Source organism: Geospiza fortis, unplaced genomic scaffold (genome assembly GCF_000277835.1).
Source record: "Geospiza fortis unplaced genomic scaffold, GeoFor_1.0 scaffold524, whole genome shotgun sequence".
NCBI lineage: Eukaryota > Metazoa > Chordata > Aves > Passeriformes > Thraupidae > Geospiza > Geospiza fortis.
The window spans coordinates 1,562,325-1,581,271 of NW_005054437.1; the positions used below are offsets into that span (position 1 = coordinate 1,562,325).

The 18,947-nt window shown below is 48.4% G+C and overlaps 1 protein-coding gene across 1 annotated transcript; it reads left to right on the forward strand.

Moving 5' to 3' along the window:
• Window positions 1-2,370: 2,370 nt before the first annotated feature.
• Window positions 2,371-5,492, forward strand: INS (insulin). Its single transcript, XM_005427205.2, has 3 exons — window positions 2,371-2,443; window positions 2,956-3,159; window positions 5,356-5,492. Exons 1-3 carry the CDS (start codon window positions 2,371-2,373, stop codon window positions 5,490-5,492), a joined length of 414 nt encoding a protein of 137 aa, XP_005427262.2.
• Window positions 5,493-18,947: the final 13,455 nt, after the last annotated feature.

Here is an 18,947-nt window from a genome sequence, read left to right on the forward strand (position 1 = left end):
AATGCCACCAGCTTTTTGAAGCTACCTCCAGGATTTGGTTAGCCAAGAGTAGGAGAAGAATTGGGCTAAGAACATGGCACTTTCAAAGCAAAATAAAGCAGCTTCTTTTGTGATCAGTGGTGTAAGGCTCAGGGAAGGGGAGAGTCTGGCAGGGAAGCTGCCTGGAAGGGAGACAATAGTGGATGGAGGAGTCGCCTTACAAAGCCCCTCTGTCAATAAAACTTGAGTTCAGGTGAGCTCAGGTAACATTCAAAAGTGCAAGCAGGAAAGCCCTAAATGGCAAATCTCAGCATGTGATTAACCTGGGGAACACCCTGCTCAGGAGCCTGTCCAAGGCAATCACTTGACTGAGGTCCATGGAACCCGGAGCAGTTGAAACTGCAGTCAGCAGCGCCTGATGACTGCAGGCAAATGATTGCCAAGGGGATCTGGAGGGCAATTCTGAGGGTTGTCCTCTCTGTGTGAGATTCCAGGTGCAAGGTCCCTGCTCTGGAGGAAGCATGAGTCAGACTAAACTTCTACTCTAGGCTCTGGCAACCCACTTCAGTTGGGGTAAAATGCCAGGTTTTATCCTATGCAGCTGCTAATTTCCCACTAATTTACCCAGTAGTAAGAAGGCCTCAGTAAGTGAATTCCCTGAACTCCTGTCTTGCTGAAACCCGAGCCTCTCTCCATGGGTATACCACTAGGTCATTCAAGTACATCTAATATCTTTTTTGAGGGGAAGAGAGGCACAGATAATGTTACACATTGTGCAGAGATGCTATTAGCTGTAGTTGAGCATCACAACTTGGATTTATTAGCAGGGGGCTGAGAGACCTACATGGCAGGGGATGTAACTGATAACCTTGTCTTGCATCCGTTTGAGCAAATGGGTCCTGTCCCTGTGTGCTCATCAGAGATTTAGCGCTTCTCACGAGCTTTTTTGCAATCACAGTCATTTAGCAAACATATGATACTTCACACTCACAGCCCTGACAGGGGCATATGGCACTTCCTACCTCCTAAATGTTGATGGATGGAATTGCTTTGACTATTCAAGGAATCAAAGGCCTGGTTTGAATCTCAAGGCCTTGCATTGATTTCGGTGAGCTTCCTTCTGATTTGTCCTGTGTATGGAGAATCAGGCTGATTCTGAGTTAAACAAGCAAGAGAGTTCAAACAGAAGAAAATGTCTCCTACTCAGTGGTCCTGGACACTTGAAATCTCAAAAGTTGGAGCAATGGGAAGTTTGAAGATGATCTCATCCACAGCATTTAAAATGTGCCTTTTCAGGCAGAAAAAAATACAAAAGGAGAAAAGAAAAAGAAAGTATACTTTAAGCAGAAAAAGTACAAGCTCGCTATTGGTGGTGGAAAAGTTGAGCACAAAGGTACTCAGTATAATGTTCTGAAAAAGAGCAAGAGCTAGATCTGTTGCCAAAATCAGACCCATAAAAGCCAGTGGGCCGCTGCTGACCCACCATCTATCTCCTTTTAAAAGCAAACTTAGCAGCCAGAATGGAGATAATCAGATATCTCCTGGTTTTCACTGGGATTTACCAGTAATGTTTCTTGGTTGTGAAGACATCATTTTGGACAGAGCTCCAGCGAGAAGAGCTGAGATGCTCAGAGCTCCCAGCTGCACACGGCAGAGACTGAGCCTTTACTCTGCTTAATCCCAAACAGGAATCTGAAGGGGCAGGTGAAAGAGGGAACCTGCCTTTCAGTGGGAGAAGCGAAAAAGGCTTATTTTTTTTCATGACACAATTTCAAATGTTCAAACTCTGGCCCTGTGTTGAGCCAAAAGGACCACCCAAGGTCTCCTGCAAAATGCAGATGTTATTGCTCCCCCTGCCCAGGCCGTGGACGCGTGTCTCTGGCTGAGCACCGCGTGGCCAGTGAGCCTGAGCACAATTACGTGTTTTCCTTCTCCTAACACCTGACAGTAGCATGATTTCACCAACCACTTGGTCCCATTGCTGCATACTTTCCAAGGTGATAAAAATCAAACAGATTAACGTGTTTGCTTTTAATTTTACATTTTAGAAGCAGCTGTTGAACCACCTCAATGCCAACAGTGTCTATTGCCAGCATTAGTGTCATTAGTAGCCATTGCAGCTGTAATAGCACCATTATCTCCCGCTAAAAGGGTCACTGATGGCTTAGGACAGAGCCTCGGGGAAGTGAAAAGAGCAGACTAAATGAGATGGAAACAGCAAACAGTTGCTTCTATCTTCACCTGCATAAAACCTGCGGATGCTACGCAGAGGGAAATTAATTTGCACAAGTAGCAAAAATTTTGGCTGGAGTGTCATCAAGGAGGAGGGGCTCCTGGTAGCTCTTGTGTCACTTGGGCGAACGTAAAGCATATAAATATGGGAAAGAGAGAATGGGGACATTACTACCAACCACCTTCATCCCTCAGAGTGAACTTCTCTCCACCTCTTGCTGCCTCCTCTTAGGTAAGTTGGATTGCCTCACTTTTACTTTCTACCTGTTGTGCAGATCTGTCTTCTTAAGTTGATGCAGCAGGCAGTGACAACTGTGGCTCATTGACCCAAGAAAATGAGGCCTCCTCAGGTCTTTGAGGACATTGTGGTGGTTTTGGGCCATCATCACACATTACAGCCCCTTCTGAATGGGCAGAGAGGTTTTTTCCTCTGAAGGGGTCTGCTGTTGGCTCTCCAGGGCATGTGAGGGTTTGGTGGGATGGCTCTACCAGCCTTTTCAGGCAAGACAGCAGGGAGCCTGAGATTGATGGAGCATGGAGATGGACTTATGGTCATAGTCAGTAGTCATTTACTTCACTTGTAAATCCTGGTGCACAAAGCTCTCTTCCTTCTCCAACCAGAAGGTCCATCTCCTACTTTAGTCTCATTTCCATGCCAGAGGATCTGAAAGACACAAGATGCTTGATTACAACCTATTTTTACCTCCTAGACTTTCCTGTGTCTGCTCTGCCTCTTAACCCCAGGCCTCAGGCTGCCTAGCATGGCTCTCTGGATCCGATCTCTGCCCCTCCTGGCCCTGCTGGCCCTCTCGGGCCCCGGGAGCAGCCACGCCGCCGTCAACCAGCACCTCTGCGGCTCCCACCTGGTGGAAGCTCTGTACCTGGTCTGTGGGGAGAGGGGCTTCTTCTACCAGCCCAAAGCCCGGCGGGATGCTGAGCAGCCTCTAGGTAAGTGGGGCTGAGCGATGGAACAGCCGCCTATCCCTGACAGTGACACCAGGAATGTCTTCTGTGGGGAATGCCAGGAATACCTTCGGCATACTAACAGCGTCGGTTGCCAGTGAAAAGCTCTTCAGGTTAAAAAGGCAGATGAGAGGGCGGGCAGGGAGAGAGGATTTATGAGGCAAAAGGAATTGTGCCTGGAAGCTCAAACTCGTCTATTTCTTTGCGTGGTTGTTGCACCAACCTGGGAGTATTTGTAGAAAATAAAGGTGGGATGAACTCAAGAAGCCTCTTTCTGCCCCAAGACAGGATCCCCCTTGTCCCCATTCTATTTCTCAGCCATGTTTGTCTGCTATGTTCATAAAAACCTCCAGAGAAAAAGCTTCCTCTGCCTTCTGGAGCTGCCCATTCCTAAGCTTAACTGACCTTCTTCTTGAGTATTTCTTCCCAATATCTAACCTGAACATCCCTTGCTGTAAATTATTTCTTGTCTTCTCATTAGTGGACAGGGGGAAGAGCCTAGTTCTTTCATCTTTATGATTGCTTTTCAAAATATTTGAACACTGTTCCCATGTCCAGTTTTGACCTCTCCTCAGCTGCACGACTAGGTCATATTTTCTAGATCTCTAAACATGCAACTCTGCATTTGTCCACATCCTTGCTGGCTGATGAGGCCTGGAGAAGCACATTGAACATTCTGTCTTCCAAGGTTCTAATCAAGACTGTGAATAGATGAAGAAGAGACCCCTGTGCAAATTGCACCCATTTCAATCCTCTCATTTCAAGATTGACCTTCACTTAACATCCTCCAACTGCAATACAACTCTCCCACCATTTCTCTTCCCATCACATACTGTTTTCATTCATATCCAATTCTCTCTCCTGTGTATGTAACCACCCTGTGAAATAGTCTTAGGGGTTTTTGTAAGGTGAAACAAGACAATGCCCTAGCAGAGGGTTTGCCCATTATTTGTTCGGGATGTAATTTACTGCATTCTCTGATTATTCTTTTTGGGAGACTACCACAAATGGATTGGAGGTTTCATTAGCCAAACTACCTAAATACTGTACAGAGAATTTTAATAGTGTCAACAAGAATGCAAGTATTTGAGGATTTTCTACCTTTTTTTTGCCTGAGCTGCCACCTCTTTGTCACACAATCTGGTTATGTTTACAGTCTGCTCACAGCTGGCTTGAAGGATGAAGACAAGTAAATCACGAAACTTTGACTAGCTATTTCCTCTTCTACTTAACACTGGACCAAATTTTCCCCAAATTTCCCTTCTAGCACACTAGCATAATGATTTTGTGTTACTCTTGCGCCTTGTTCATTGCCTCACGCTTCGGGGGCTTGGGGATTTCGCATCTTGTACTGTACTTGTATTGCCCTAGAAACCACATCTGATTCTCACTTTCCAGGCATTTTCTCTTTGCTGTTAAGGGCTCTTTTCTTCCTGCAGGAAAAACTCACTGATTTATTTGCCATTTTCCATATTTTCATTGGGCAACTAAAACCTGAACAGATCCGCGCACAAGTTTTCAAGTTCTCACCAGCAAATAATCATTCTGTTGAGTGTTATCTGTGTCCAAATACCATAATTTATCATTGCTTCTAAAAAGTTGCCCCCAGCTGTGAACACAGACACACACAAATGCTTTTTCTGTCAGCTTGGGGCTATATCCAGGCAGCCAACTGAATCAGGCTGTTCAGGAACAGCTGGGAAATGCACCCAGCCTCAGAACTGGACTGTCTCTGCAATCCCATGAACATCCCAGTTGTCTTCCTAGACTCCCAGAAGAGTGGGTAACTGCCTAAAGGGCTCTGTGGTCCCAAACTCTTCTCTATAGAGCACACAATCCCATTTTTACATCTCACTTACTAGTTGCTCACCCCAGAGAGGGCTCGGGATTTCTCTTCTTCTCCACACAGCTTCCCCAATAAAGCCCCTGTATCCCTTTATCCCTCACACTGCCGATAGTCACTCAGCTTGGCATCTTCTGGACGCCACAGGATTATTTTGGGAGAGGAAAAGGGGTGCTACAAGCAGCACCAACCTGGGGAAACCTGTGCAATTTCCTTCCCATTTTCCAGCCAACTCTGGATTAAAAATCTGGTGCCTGCTAAGGGGGTGTCTGCAGGGCTCAGGAGCCAGGGCTGGTGCTGTGTAATGTCCCACAACTTCTCTTCTCCTCCCTTGGCAGTGAGTGGTCCCTTGCACGGCGAGCTGGGAGAGCTGCCCTTCCAGCAGGAGGAGTTTGAGAAAGTGAAGAGAGGGATTGTTGAGCAATGCTGCCACAACACCTGCTCCCTCTATCAGCTGGAAAACTACTGCAACTAGTAGCAGGGCTGGCACTGGGGAGCTTCTGGGTGAGAAACATGCACTTATGCTACTGCACCTTCAAAGCAATTGAATAAATGTTGTGGATCTCTTGGAAGGACTGTGCTGGTTCATGTGTCCACATCTTTTTGTCTGCTTTAGAGTGTCAGTGTCGGTGTCCATGCTTGGGTAAGGCACTTTTCAGCCATCACTTCAGATTATCCTTCTGCCACAGGAATGACCTCCATGGGAATGAGGGAGGGAAGGGCATTACGCAGCTTTGGAGCAGGTATATGGAGCATCCGGCACACCCAGTGCTTGGAGAACCAGAAGGAGAAGGCAGAGAGGTTTAAACAAGACTTCTCTTGCTAGGGAAACATTACATCTGTAACAATGTCATGCTGATCAACTTCCTGCAGTTCACAGCCCAAATATAGCCAGGCAGCTGGAGACTGAACTTCCTCAGCTACATAATGGAAACAGTAAAGATTAGGCAAAGAATTATGTCACCTATTCATTGTACTCAGAAAAACCATGGATGACCACCATGGCCAATTCAGAAAGTGTGTCTAGTTCCTACTTGTGCTCGTGGGAAGCCCAGGGAGAGTCCCTGCTGTGGGATGTGCTTGTTGCTCACAAGGATATCACAAGCCATGTACTGAAAGTAGATTTAATCCAAGAAGGAGTTTTGAATCTTTTGTCCATGTGCTGGGCAGTATCCTTGCTCCTGGTGCTGCAAACCTCTTTCAAGTATCTGGTCCCAGAATAGCCCCTTTCTGTGAGGAAAGTCTGCCCAGCAGTGCCAGAGGGTCCCAGGGCATAGGGAAGGGCTGTGTTCCCTCTGCCGAGGGACTCCCGTGGCACTCTGCTGAAAGCCATGCAGAGGGGCTCTGTGGGATGGGCTCAGCCTGGCAGAGGTGACAGCAGCAGCCAGGGCTGCATTTTGCTGGTGACAGATTTTGAAAGTTGGTCTGAGAGGAGCCTGTGGTTTTAACAGCCTCATTTCCCAAACCAGTTCCGACTGCCTCCAGTGGAGCTGCACAGATGGAAGCTGCCATCTCATCCCTGCCAGGATGCATTACTCCCAATCCTATCACAAGCACAAAACTGGCCAAACCACTACAAACTGAAAGGCTGGAAGAGCAGCTGGATGAGCTGCTGAAAAGAAGATACAGACATAAAAAATGAAATCAGAAAGCACTCATGATTCCCCGTGGTGACCTTCCCTACAAATTCCCTTGATGCAGCCAAAAGCCCAAGAAGGGGCCTCCTCCTGCAGGTGCCACACCAGTGCTGCAGTGCTACTCAGCCAGTCCTGCTCTCCCTGACCACCTTCTCATCCCTCTCCATCACCCCTTCTGCTGGGCCCCACTGAATATTCCCAGCAGCAGAGCTTTCAACTGTGACAAGCAGCTTCAGGCCAAAATCATGTGGTTATGAAAGCACAGCAAGATTTTTCTGTTCCTGAGCTACTTGGCTCCCACCAAACCTCACAGTGTATAGCTCCAGTGATTTCTAGAGGGGACTCCCTAGAAGCAATTCTTCTCCCTATCCTGGTGAACCATGAGGTCAGGACAAATGTTACTGAAAAAAAAATAGGAGAAAAAAAAAGCAGAGCTATTGCTCATTTTAAGGCCATCAACATAATATTCAGGCATGCAGCCAAGCACCAGCAATCCCATGTGTCCAGGAGATACCACCCTGATTCAAAAGGCAGATGTTCAGGTCTGCTTGGATGTTCTCGAGGGGAAGGACATCCAGCCATGGTGGTTCCTCCATCTGGCATAGCCCTGTTTATCTGCTGGCACTCCTGCCCTGGCAGCGATGCTCTGCTCGGGTGAGGACAGCTCTTCAGAGATGCCCAGCTCATTTCCTGCCCTCTGCCATTGTTTGGTCTGATCCTTTGTTTGTTTGCTTTTTCTGAGTGCTCTCAATTAGGACTTGTTGGGAAATTGCAAATGCCACTTTTTCTGCTGGAAAATGTTGATTCATCAGGATCAGCACACCCCGCAGGACTGGACTGGTTTTAGCAAGGCAGGATTTGAAAGAATGAAGGAACATAGAAGGTTTAGGTGCCTGCCCTTCATCCTCTGCATCCAGTTGCCCAAGACCCCAAGACATCACCAGGCTCTGGGCTACCCATGTGTGGATGTTTTTGCTTCTGCTGAAAGATTCCAGAAGGTGAGCACCCAGGTCAGGGAGGGACAGATGGCCCCATGTCCCAGGTGTCTGACTCTCTGCAGAGCACGTGAAGGTGCTGTTGCTTCCTTCCTCCCCAAAGCAAGAGCTGTCCTGGAAATCAGTGGCCTATGGTGAGCTACGCTGCTCTCCAGGAGGTGCAGGAGAAAATAATGCATCAATTTTAAAACTGTAGAAAGCCTAAAAAAAAAAAAGTTATACACTTTTGCTTTCCAGAACTGAAAGTAACATAAAGGGACAGCTCTTCACTTTTTAAAAGCTGCAGTAAGGTGAAGGCCAAAGGAGAACAAAGGTACTTTTCCCCCTTTTTCTGGAACTCCAGGGAAGAAACCCTATGCATTTTCCACAATGCAGCACACGGTTCCCTGGTTTGCAAATGTGCTGCTGCTGGCTTGCTGACCCTGTGTTGTGGCAGGACAGGCAGCTTTAGCCCCCTACCCCACCCAAACCCAAGAGCGGGTGTCCCAAAGGTCCTTCCCGACACATTTAATGGTGGTCCAGGATGGAATCTCTTTATAAAGCTTCCCTCAAATCCTTGTGCCCTTGCCCAGGCCATTCCCTGTTCTCAGATGTGCTTGGGAGATGCCAGATCTCATGAATTCCTGCAGGAGAAATGATTCAAGGACAGGGAATGTCGCATCCACTGACCTCCCTCCCTGCTTCTCCTCTTGCCAGGCTTTGCATTGTGATCTTTGGGAAGCAAATGCATCCAGTCCCCTTTATTCTGACTCAGCAGTTGCTCTGGAGTGATTTTTGCGGTAGCGGTGGGGCATCATGCCTGACTAAAATATCTTGGCTCTGCTACTCTTGCAACAAACTTCCAAAGGTCTCATGCTCGTGGTGGAGGGCAATTTGAAGAGAATGCAAATAAAGGCTTTGGTTCATTCATGCTTCTTGAATAGAGAATAGAAAGCTGAGCCACAGAGGGGATTGCAAGGCAAATTCCTTGGGCTGCTGAGCTGTTAACACTGCCTAGAAAAGGAAGGACCGAAGTGTCCCCTGTCTGCCACGTGCACCAACACTCATCCAAAAGGGCAGCGCTGTGGTTTCCAGGAAAAGGGAGTGATGTGCACAGAAATGGGAATGAGGGGAGCCTCTGCAGGGCACTGGCCATTGGGTCCCTGGTGGCTGGGGATCAGATCATGTCCTCCAGGTTGCTGGATGGGCTCTGCTGCTCCAGCTTATCTGGAGAGGAAGGGAAGACTGCCACTTTCCCGGAGCTAATCCGACTCTATTATTTCCTTTCCGGGAAACCAGAGATAGAGAGCTCTCTGTTACTCTGGGAATTTAAGAGATCCACTTTAAGAAATAGTCAGACTACATTCTGGGATTTATGTCTTTTTAACCATCTTATCAGCATTTTAGGAAATTTTAAACCTGCTTACAGCATCTCTCCTTATCTGCAGAGTGAGCCCTAATAACAGACTAGCAGCAATGACTTGAGTTGGAAAGCATGCACTGAGCAGATTCTGTGTTAAGACCTCACATTCACTCCAGTTTAGACCAACCTCACCAAAGACACCTATCTTGAAAAAAAAATAGTCTTTCTTCCTTCTCCTTTCACTCTGGGCAGGCAGAAAACTTTAGGTCAGGCTATAAAGTGATCTGGAAAGTCACTGCCAGTGCATTGTTGCTGGCTGAATTATTCCTGCACGTTGTGGGGAGGAAGGAGGGTGTTTTTTTCCAAGCCCAGTGCCAGGCTGGCTCTCACATGCCCCCCAGTCCTGTTGGCCAGAGCAGGCAGGAGCAGATCCAGGACAATAACGGGAAGCGAAGCAAGCCCGTAGGAGCACACAAGGAAATGATCTGAGCCTCAATCATTTCCCTCCATCCTTCAATCCTTTCCCTCCATTCCCAGTCGTCTTCAGGACTATCAAGAAAAGGTGGACAAACCTCCTGAACTCCTCCAACCTCCTTTCTGTTGCTGAAAAGAGACATCCAAAATACCACTTTATTTATTTATGTTTTTCATGCCTGGTACATGCCAGGAGTGCCAGGATCTCCAGAATGCATGTGGTTGCTCACACTAAAATTTCCCACAAATGTTTTCAGATTTTGGAAGAAAATGGATAAATTTGGCTTTTGATTTCCAGGTTGTTGTCATTTGTTGTCGTTTGGGCTTTGTAATGCTGGATTTTGGCAGTGGGGATGTTTTACATAACTGCCAACTTCTGAAATGTAACTTTTTGTCAGAAAATAATGCAGCTTCCTCTTTTCTAATCAGAAAACGGAAAATCAAGTATAAATGACACCACCCACCCTATACTGACGAGAAACCCTTCTGTGGAAGTTTCAATGGAAAAAATTCTACCCTTTTTTCCCCTTATCAGAAACCTCCTCCACTTTGGAGTCTGAGACCCAGCAGGGTCCTGGCTCTGCAGACTTCCCTGCCAGTGGGTCTTGCACACCCAAGTTTCAAGCTTTTCCTATGTGTTTTGGGAGATTTTTAAAACTTATCCCAAATAAATGCTGTCTTGACCCTAGGGCTGCTACTGATTTCAGTGGCAAGAAAAAGAAATCACCAAGTGAAAAAAACCTAGTCAAAGCACATCCAGGTTGCATACCACAGCCTGCTCCTGTCCTGCTTCTGAAGTTGTTTTTTTTTTTAGTACATCTGCAGCCTAAACCTGGCCACATTTTTTGCCAAAAGCTGGCACATTGTCTCAAAATAATGATTTTCAACCCCAAATAAGGAAAAAAAAAGCTGCCCCCATGAAATTCTGATGAAAAGTGGAGAGGTTATTTTTCAGCCCTAGTTCTGGTGCAGATGTTCTGAGGCAGGGGTTCAATGTGCAAACCTGTGCTCTTGGGGCATTTTGGCTCACCAAACCAGGTGCTTCTCTCAGGTGTGGGAGCTGTGACAGGCAGGGGATGAGGTCACCCTTCAGTCCCTGCATCCAGGGTGAGAGGGGTCATCTGGCTCAGCCTGGCTTATGCCTTAAGCCTGTGGGAGGACCACCAAAGGCTGAAGTCCCTCTTGTTAAGCACTCCTCCAGCAGCAGCAGCTCCTTTGCCCTGAAAGATCTCTGACCTCACCTCAGGAACAGTGAGCAGCACTGAGCACTGACATCATGCCCATTTTTCCTTTATGGTTTTGACTACAGAGCCTGCATATCATTCTGAGGATGTTTGCCCTTCCTCACCCTGTGGAGCTGTTGCTTTGACTGCCCCGTTTCTCTGTGCATCCCATTTAAGAACACAGGACTGGGAGCAACTTCCAAGCCAGTTGCCTTGTTCCTTGCTAACCTCGCATCACTGCCTCCTTCATCTCCAAAAAGACTTTAACATCTCAAGTTCTCTCTTTAGCTTGTGTGCAGTTTTGGTTTCTGGAACCTTTCCTGAGGAATTCATCCTCTCCTGTTGGGTTTCACAGTGCTCACAACCTGGAAAAGATCCCGAGGTTTCACATATCTGTTCAGAGCAAAGCAATTACCCGTGGCTCTGTCACTAATATAGGGCAACACAAAAATGTTGGGAATCTGTTAAAGCCGGATTCCTGCCACGGCTTTCCCTTCTCCTGCAGTCCCGGCTGCTGCCAGGGGATGGAGCGCAGGTCAGCCCACAGCTGGATCCGCACCCCTGCCCGCAGCTGCCTGGCACCGCCGTCCAGGGCAGGGCACGGGGGCACGGCCACCGGGGACCCGCAAAAATAGGGGAGAAAACCTGATAAACACAGACCGTGCTGGAGAAAAGCTCCCTGGAGATGTGGTGCTGGAGTAAGGCTTTGCACCGAGGCCATGGGAGCAGCAGAGCTGGGGCAGCCAGGAGATGGCTGGAGCAATGGAAACAACCTGCCTGTGATCCCAAAGGACCCTCCTGGTGTGGCCAGAGACCTGCAGAGAGGACGGGCTGGGTCGCCGATGCTGCTTTTGCTCTTCTCTTTGTTTAAAGATTGTTTTCCTTCAAGGAAGATTTTGGTTGCCATTCTGAACCTCCTTGGAGCTGGGACTGCCAGCCTGGCTCCCTCAGCACCAGTTCACTGTCAGCCTGCAGCCCAGCTCCTTCCTGCGCACTCTGCCCAATATTTCCTCTGATGTAGAGAGACCCATGACCCATTTTGGGTTGCATGGGCCTGTGTTTTTGAGTCACAAATCACCTTTGTGAGCAGACCAAGGCTTAGGTCTGCAATAACCTCCAGCTGCAAAGAACCTGTGCTGTGCAACCCTGGGCTGTTGTGGCAGCGGCACTGAAGGGCTGCCAGAGCACAGACACATGTCCTGAATGAAACACTGCAGTTCCAAACTGGGGCATCTCCCCACCCAGCTCTGCCACAGGGCTGGTGCTCAAACCCTCACTCCCTCATTTTATGGGATCGTGGTCCCCATGACACAGCTTTGAGCAGCTATTCTGCTGCTGGGCACAGCCACCAGCCCAGCCAGCGCCTCCTCTCGGGGATGAGGCCCTAATGAGGGTTATGAAATGATGCTACGGCCAGCAGAGGGAGTGCTCAGAGCTTCAGGATGCACAGGGACAGCTTGGGGAGTGCCGAGAAAATGTACTAAATCCAAGGCAGGAGCGATGGGGTGCTGGAACAAAGCTTCTCCCTGGCTCAGCTGCCAGCCTGGTGAGGCTCAGCCCCGAGAGGATGGGGAAATGGATCTGCCTGGAAATGAACCCTCCTGGAACCCTCGGGTACTGGATGAGCCAGAGGTGAGGATCCACAATGAGAGACCACAATTCTCGAGCCCCTTAGACTCGAGGAATTTAGCAGAGCCTGCTCTAAACTGCCAAGTGAAATCCCCCCATTCATTCACTTCTGGATTTGGGCTCTTAACTTTGGGCTCTGGGTGTTCCAATGAAGTCATTGCTGCATCTCAATTAGTAAGTAATCACTCCTATAGAATTTTATTTCCAAAGCAATTGTCCTTATGCTTCACATAAGTGCTGGAATCAGGAGGCAGTCTGTGGGCTGGGAGTTGTGGGAAGCTTAGGCTCGACTCTGCCCACCAAATGAATATTTTAAGCAGATCTTCATTTGATTTTAGGCCAAACAGAGCAATTTGTATTAGTTTAGTGAATTAAAGACTTAACATCTGGCAATATCTATAACAGTCTCTTAAATTATTCTCCAGGAAATGCCTCAGTGGTGGCGGGGGCTCTCCACTCACACACAAAATCAGAAATATAATTAGTTTCCCAAATGCACACCATCAAAGACTCATTCCTGGTCCTTTCCTAACTGCGTGGATTCCCCAGATTTTTAAATGAAGGCCTTTCAAGCACCAATGGACAATTTTGCAACTCATCTCTAAGCAGATCAATAACTAAAAGCAATGTAATGAAGTCAGGTGTCTCTGGATTGTGTTAGGACAAGCCCATGAGAGGATTCTGATGTGGATGAGATAAATGCCGTTAAATCACTTGCAGGGTGAGGTTTAAATGGGGAAAGCCTAGCACTGAGTGTTGGGAAGGTGCTGTGCAGGGTGAGCACCACCGCGGGCTGATTAACACTGCATGCAAACCCCATTGCGAGCCTGATAAGAGACAATGGGACACATTTTCACCATTAAATACATCAGGGATGAAAGGGAGCTGGGGGAAGAAGCAGAAAAGAGCACCAGGAATGACCTGACCTGCCTGAAACCTGCTTTTCTACTGGAGAGCAAGGAAGCTTGCCCTACATATCAGGAAAAAAAAAAGTTGAGAGAGACTTTGTGGCAACCAAGATGGTGGTTTTGAGAAGAGTCCTGATGGTGCACAGTGGCCAAATGACTTCTGAGATTTAATGCCTAGAAGGGGAAGTTAAGCCCACCTGGACTGGAGTGATGTTTGGTGGGCAAGAGGCAGCTACTCAGAGGGATAGTCCAGCTGTCAACAGGAAAGATTTGTAGGGTTTGAATCAATGGAGGTGACACACATTCAGTGGAACAGAGGCATGGCCAGAGAACATCTCTGCTTGAAACTCTTTCCTTTTGCAGCCATACCCCATTCCAGCTGAGATGTGGCAGTGAACCCTGCCACCAGCCCTGACAGCCTGTTGACCCTACTATTCCCTTCTCAAAGCCAAGATCAAATGAGGAAAGTAAATCCATAGGAAGGAAGTGTTCCCTTCTACCTGTAGTTGCTTTCCAATTCAATCTTCCTCCCTGGTCAGGAGAAATCTCATGCAGCTCTGCAGAAGAAGACACTGTCCCACAAACTCTGTCATGTGCTGTGAGCTGGTCCCAGGTTTTAGGTGGAGATGCCTTGACCCAAGACAGACTGGTATTTCCAGCTTATAGTTACTCAAAATAAGTCTGAGAGGAAAGGCAGCACTTGCTTGTGATGTGGATGACTCCTTCAAAAGCTGAGCCTGTCTCACTCACAGGAAACTGGGACTGGGAAGCCTTCATGAAAATGGAAGGGCCAGAGTCCTGTGATAGGTTCAATGAAGGAATAGGAAAAAAAAAGGTAATGCAAAATGGCTCAAGCAGTGATTCATTTGGACTTTTATTATGATTAACTTGAAATCAGCAAGATTTTGTCAGCAAATCCATTTCATATATGAACGGCCCTCTAAAATCAGTCTTAGATGATAATATCCTCCGCATGTGCTACACTGCAAATCCCCTTTTTGACAACACCTGAAGGCTGGTGCAGAAGCAGGGAAAACTCCATCCTGCAGAGAGATAGGAGCTTCAGTGTGGGGCCTTTCCCCTCCTCAGCCCCAGCTTTCTCAGTGGCCTTGTGCAGGTCACGTAGCCCCCTTGCAAGCCACCACCCTTCCCTGGGTCTCACCCCCCATGGGTTACCCATCAGCCAGGGCAAACCTTCAAAGCACTTACTGAAGCTCAAGGGCTGTTTTCCATTTTATTGCAGGGATCTGGGGCTGCTTCCACTCTTATGACCAGAACCTGGCTTCAGCCATGGCTATCCTGGCAGAATCATGCCCAGAAAAGCATGCCTAATTTAAAAGCCAAGTGCCAACATCCCAAGCTGGTTGTTTAGACTAAATGAAAAGTTTTCAGGAAAAAAAATCAGCCTGACTTAAATTCCACCCCCCTTCCCCAGGAGATTAGTCCCTATCTGGTTGCCTCCCGAAGGTGGGAGCAAAGGCTCAGCAGTGAGTCATCTTCTGCTTTGTGTGCCCCAGCAGTGCTATTACTGCTCTCATGTGGGTCTCTGGGAACACCAGGGCGGCCGTGGGTGGCAGAAAGCGGCCACGAAGCATCAGCCCACAGTGGGTTTGCACCCCAACTGCACTGCTGCATGTGGGGGGGTCAGTGAGGCACCCCCAGAGATATCACTCCCCCAAGACAGCTCTGGCTTGGAGCAGGCAGGACCTGCATGAGTGGGGTCTCATGGATTGGCATGGGAGCTGTTGAAACACGCCAGTGACTCAGACAAGTGATGCTCATGTAAGTTAATTAGTGAGCGAGGGTAGTGCTCAGCCTGCCCAAGTGAGCCCAAAGCCCTTGGGCTGACTCACTGGAAACAGTGAGGTTCCCCCAGAAAGGGATCCCAAAGCAGCTCACAGGAATCAGCAGTTGCAGGCACTCATCCTCTCCAATGACAGGAGCCCCAAGTGGGACCCAGCAGGTCTGGCCTGAAATAATTCCCCACCTCGGTCACTGGGATTTCTTGGAGGGAGAGCAACTTTCCTCTAAAAGGAAAGGGGATGCCTGCTATCCATTGCAGGATTTCTCTCTCTCCTTGTATCACATAGAGATAGAGGATAAAGGAATTCATTCTATCTCTGGAAAACATATTTTTATAATTTTTTTTCTGCTTTGGATTAGGTTCATGGAGAAGAGATTGTTCCAGTCTGGCACCTCTTGTGGTTACTGTGCTTGTTTTGACTAAAAAACACCTGTGTGATCTCTACATATTTGAAATGGTTGCCTTAATGCAAAAAAAAAAAAAAAAAAATCTAAACAACTATCTCTGCAACTTACTTTCAGGTGAAACAAAAATTTCTTTGGCATGAAGATCTACCTGGTGGACTGAGATGGCTCAGCAAGAGACCCACCTGGGGAAATGAAGGGAGGAGAGGTGGGCAGATTTGAAATAGGGACACGATTTCCATCGTTGTCATTACACTTGCTGATCATTAAATATGTTCAGGTATTTGCAGAGTGACAAGGGCTCACTACAGCCACCTCTCATAATTAGGGACGCCCTAAACTGGGACCTGCTGAAGTCAAAAGCATTATTTCCAGTGTCACAGGCAGGCAGGGGGTCACCTCCAGCTCATACGGGTCAGGCACTGAGGGTGTGCATCAGGGAACACAGGCAGAAGTTAGGATCCCAGCACCACAGGAGGTGGCTGACAGAGCCTGTATCATACATGGATCATGCAGGGAAAAGGAGCCTGTGTCACACACGGATTATGCAGGGAAAAGGAGCCTGTGTCACACATGGATTATGCAGGGAAGCGCTCGTTCGTGGGGGGTCTCCCTTGGCTGTGGTGATATCTTTCACTGCAGTTTTCTTTAAACTGTGGGGAAGTTGGATTAGGTGAGGAATTCCACAATTTCTTAGCTTTTCAAATAACATGTCTGCGATATCACCCAGTCTGACTTGAGCTCCCACCTGCCTTGGGAATTCAGTTAACCCTTTGCATGCTGGCTTCGCAGAGGGCCTCTCTGGAGCCCGTTATCTCTGGCTGATGAAGAGATGGGGACTCAAGTGATGCCACGGCAGTGGTGCTGGAAAGAGGGGGTAGCATCTGAATCACCTGCCATTTGGCTCTACCTACTCAGACAAGCAGTCACTTCCCCCTCAGCCCTAAAATACATTTGGACAGACACACAGACACACACTCACACACTCACACACACACGCCTGCACGTGCAAGCATACCACCTGCTGTTTTGAAAAGCTGACGTGCATGGGTTTTTGGGGTTTTGGGGAGGGTTACCTTCCAAGCAATGAGTAATTAGCTTAGCAGTCTCAAGGGTCCTACCCTGTGTGAGGTCTCCTGCTCCAGAAGTGCTGGGATCTCGGGAAAATCCTTACTTCTCTCACCAGAGCCTTTCTGAAACACAGCTGGCACCATGAAAAGCCCTCCTCCCCATCACACAGGACTGTGTTATACCTCCTTGCCCTGTGACACTAATGAGAGGTGCCAACCCCAGCTATACACCTGTCCTCAAAGGTGAAATAGCTATGAGCTGGTGACACCCCCAGGCCCACCCTGGCTGGGGCCTGGCTCAGGGCACAATACCCAACTTGGCTCTGCCAGCACCACACCACACCACTGCCACGCTCAGTGAATTTTTCAGCAGCAGAATATAAACATTTCTGGTGAAGTGCACTTAGTGTGAGCTGCTTTGCCAAGAGCTGTTGCCTCCCCTTCTTCACTGTGATTATGAGAGAGAGTTCTGTTTAAGCAAGGAAACAAATTGTCCACACCTCCTCCCTCCCCAGTGGGCATCCATCACCCAGGGCAAGGGCAGTGTGCTCTGGAGGGGACACTGGCAGCATGGGTGGGCACAGGGTGTCCCTGTGTCGCCTGCACTGGGAATGGGAATGAGGTGAGGGTCTAAGTTATTGCAAACTCCCCTACAGCCCCTGCCAGTTGTGCATGCTGGAAGTCCCAGCCTCAAAGGCAACAAGGCAACAGGGAACAGACTTATCCTTGTCATGAACTGGTGCATGGGGATGAAAACCAGAGGGAAATTAAGGGGTTTGCCCAGGATGATGTGTGGATGCAGTGGCAGTGGAAGGCTCTGTATGAACCCCATGCTGCCCCTTGTCCCCATGCCCACAGCCACCTGCCCATGGGACCCCAGCCCCACATCTTACTTTGGGGTCTTCACTGCTCAGCTCAGACATGAGGGCATCAGTTGCCAGGCCTGGCAGCACATTTATCCTGCCCAAAAAGCCCTGGCCTGAAGAAGTGATCCCTGATAAGGTGTGAAGCCCTGGCCTGGAGGAGATGCTGCCACCCAACCCTCAGGACAAAGACAATGAGAGCTGCAAACAAAGACCAGCACTGAAGCACATCAGCAATGCAAAATGAAAGGAAAAAAAAAAAAGAAAAAAAAAAAAAGAGGAAGAAACGCCTGAAAGATACATAGCTGGGATTCCAGAACCCCTCAGAGGTATTTGGGCTTAGCCAACAGGCTCGGGGTTTTTTTTTTCAAAGCCATTAATTACACAACAGAGACATATCTGCACCACTCCACCTCTCTGCAGCAAATAAGGGCCCCACATATATTGTCTAAAATGCATCACCCTCCGTGCTCCATGCCACCAGCTCCCTTGGGCACTTGGAAAATAACCCATTCCACGGTGTGATTTGCAGCTGGCTCTTGTGTCTGGTTTTCTGCAGAGTATTGAAAGGGTGCTCAAACCATTCACGTCCCAAGGGTGCATCTGAGATGCATGAGCTGCATCCATAGGGGCAGAGGGTTGGAAATCCCACCCTGATCACCTGGGCAGCTTTTCTGAGCTGGTTGCACAAGGAGGCCAAGGGGAAGGTCTTCAAGAAGCGGCACCAAGGCAATACTGGTGCACATAGGGACAGCAATCACCTCTGGCATGGCCCATCACTGGCATTTCTACCAACCACCCAGTGATGGCTGCTCTGTTGGAGCTGCTGGAGAGGATCTCAGAAACAGCTGCTGTGTCTCAGATTTTGGGAAAGACCTTACTAAAAGCTCACTTGTTTTCTCTCATGGATCCTGCAATATGCAGCCAGACTGACCAGTTCATACTGACACTCCTGTGAGCAGGATAAAGCATTTTGAAGGGTGATCCCTGAGTTTTCCAAGTGCAAACTGAGCAAAGTGGTGTGTATGAGGGTGCCTTGCTGGAGGATGAGACACAGACACCCTGAGAGGACATGGTGTGCTCCTGCTCAGAGGCAGGTGGCATCCCTGCACACCACCTTCTCACTGCTCAGCTCCTCCCTGGGGATCACAGGGATGCCTCCCAGCAGAGCTGCCTTCCCAGAACATTCTCATCAGGTCATCCCTGCAGGGACACAGTGATGGGTCACCCTCCTCACCCCAAAGAACTCCTGGCCCAAAGGGTTTCCTGCTGTCTCCTGTAACATGTTTCACTTGCCGGATGTTTTGACTCTGAGCTTGCTCTGTAGACAGACCCATATTTGTACAATGCTGTAAAGAGACAGCTTCATCCCCTGGTGCTTGGAAGAACTAATTGTACCTACTGGAGCTTTTATAGGTCCTTAAACAATCTTGGACCACTTCTTGCCCATGACATTCCAATGGGTATTTTGATGGCAATGCTTAAAAAAAAAGGAAAACAGGAAATGGTGATGTGCTTAGCTGTTAATATAGGCACAGACACATCTTACTTCTCTGCTACTCTGTTTGTTGCACATTTTTG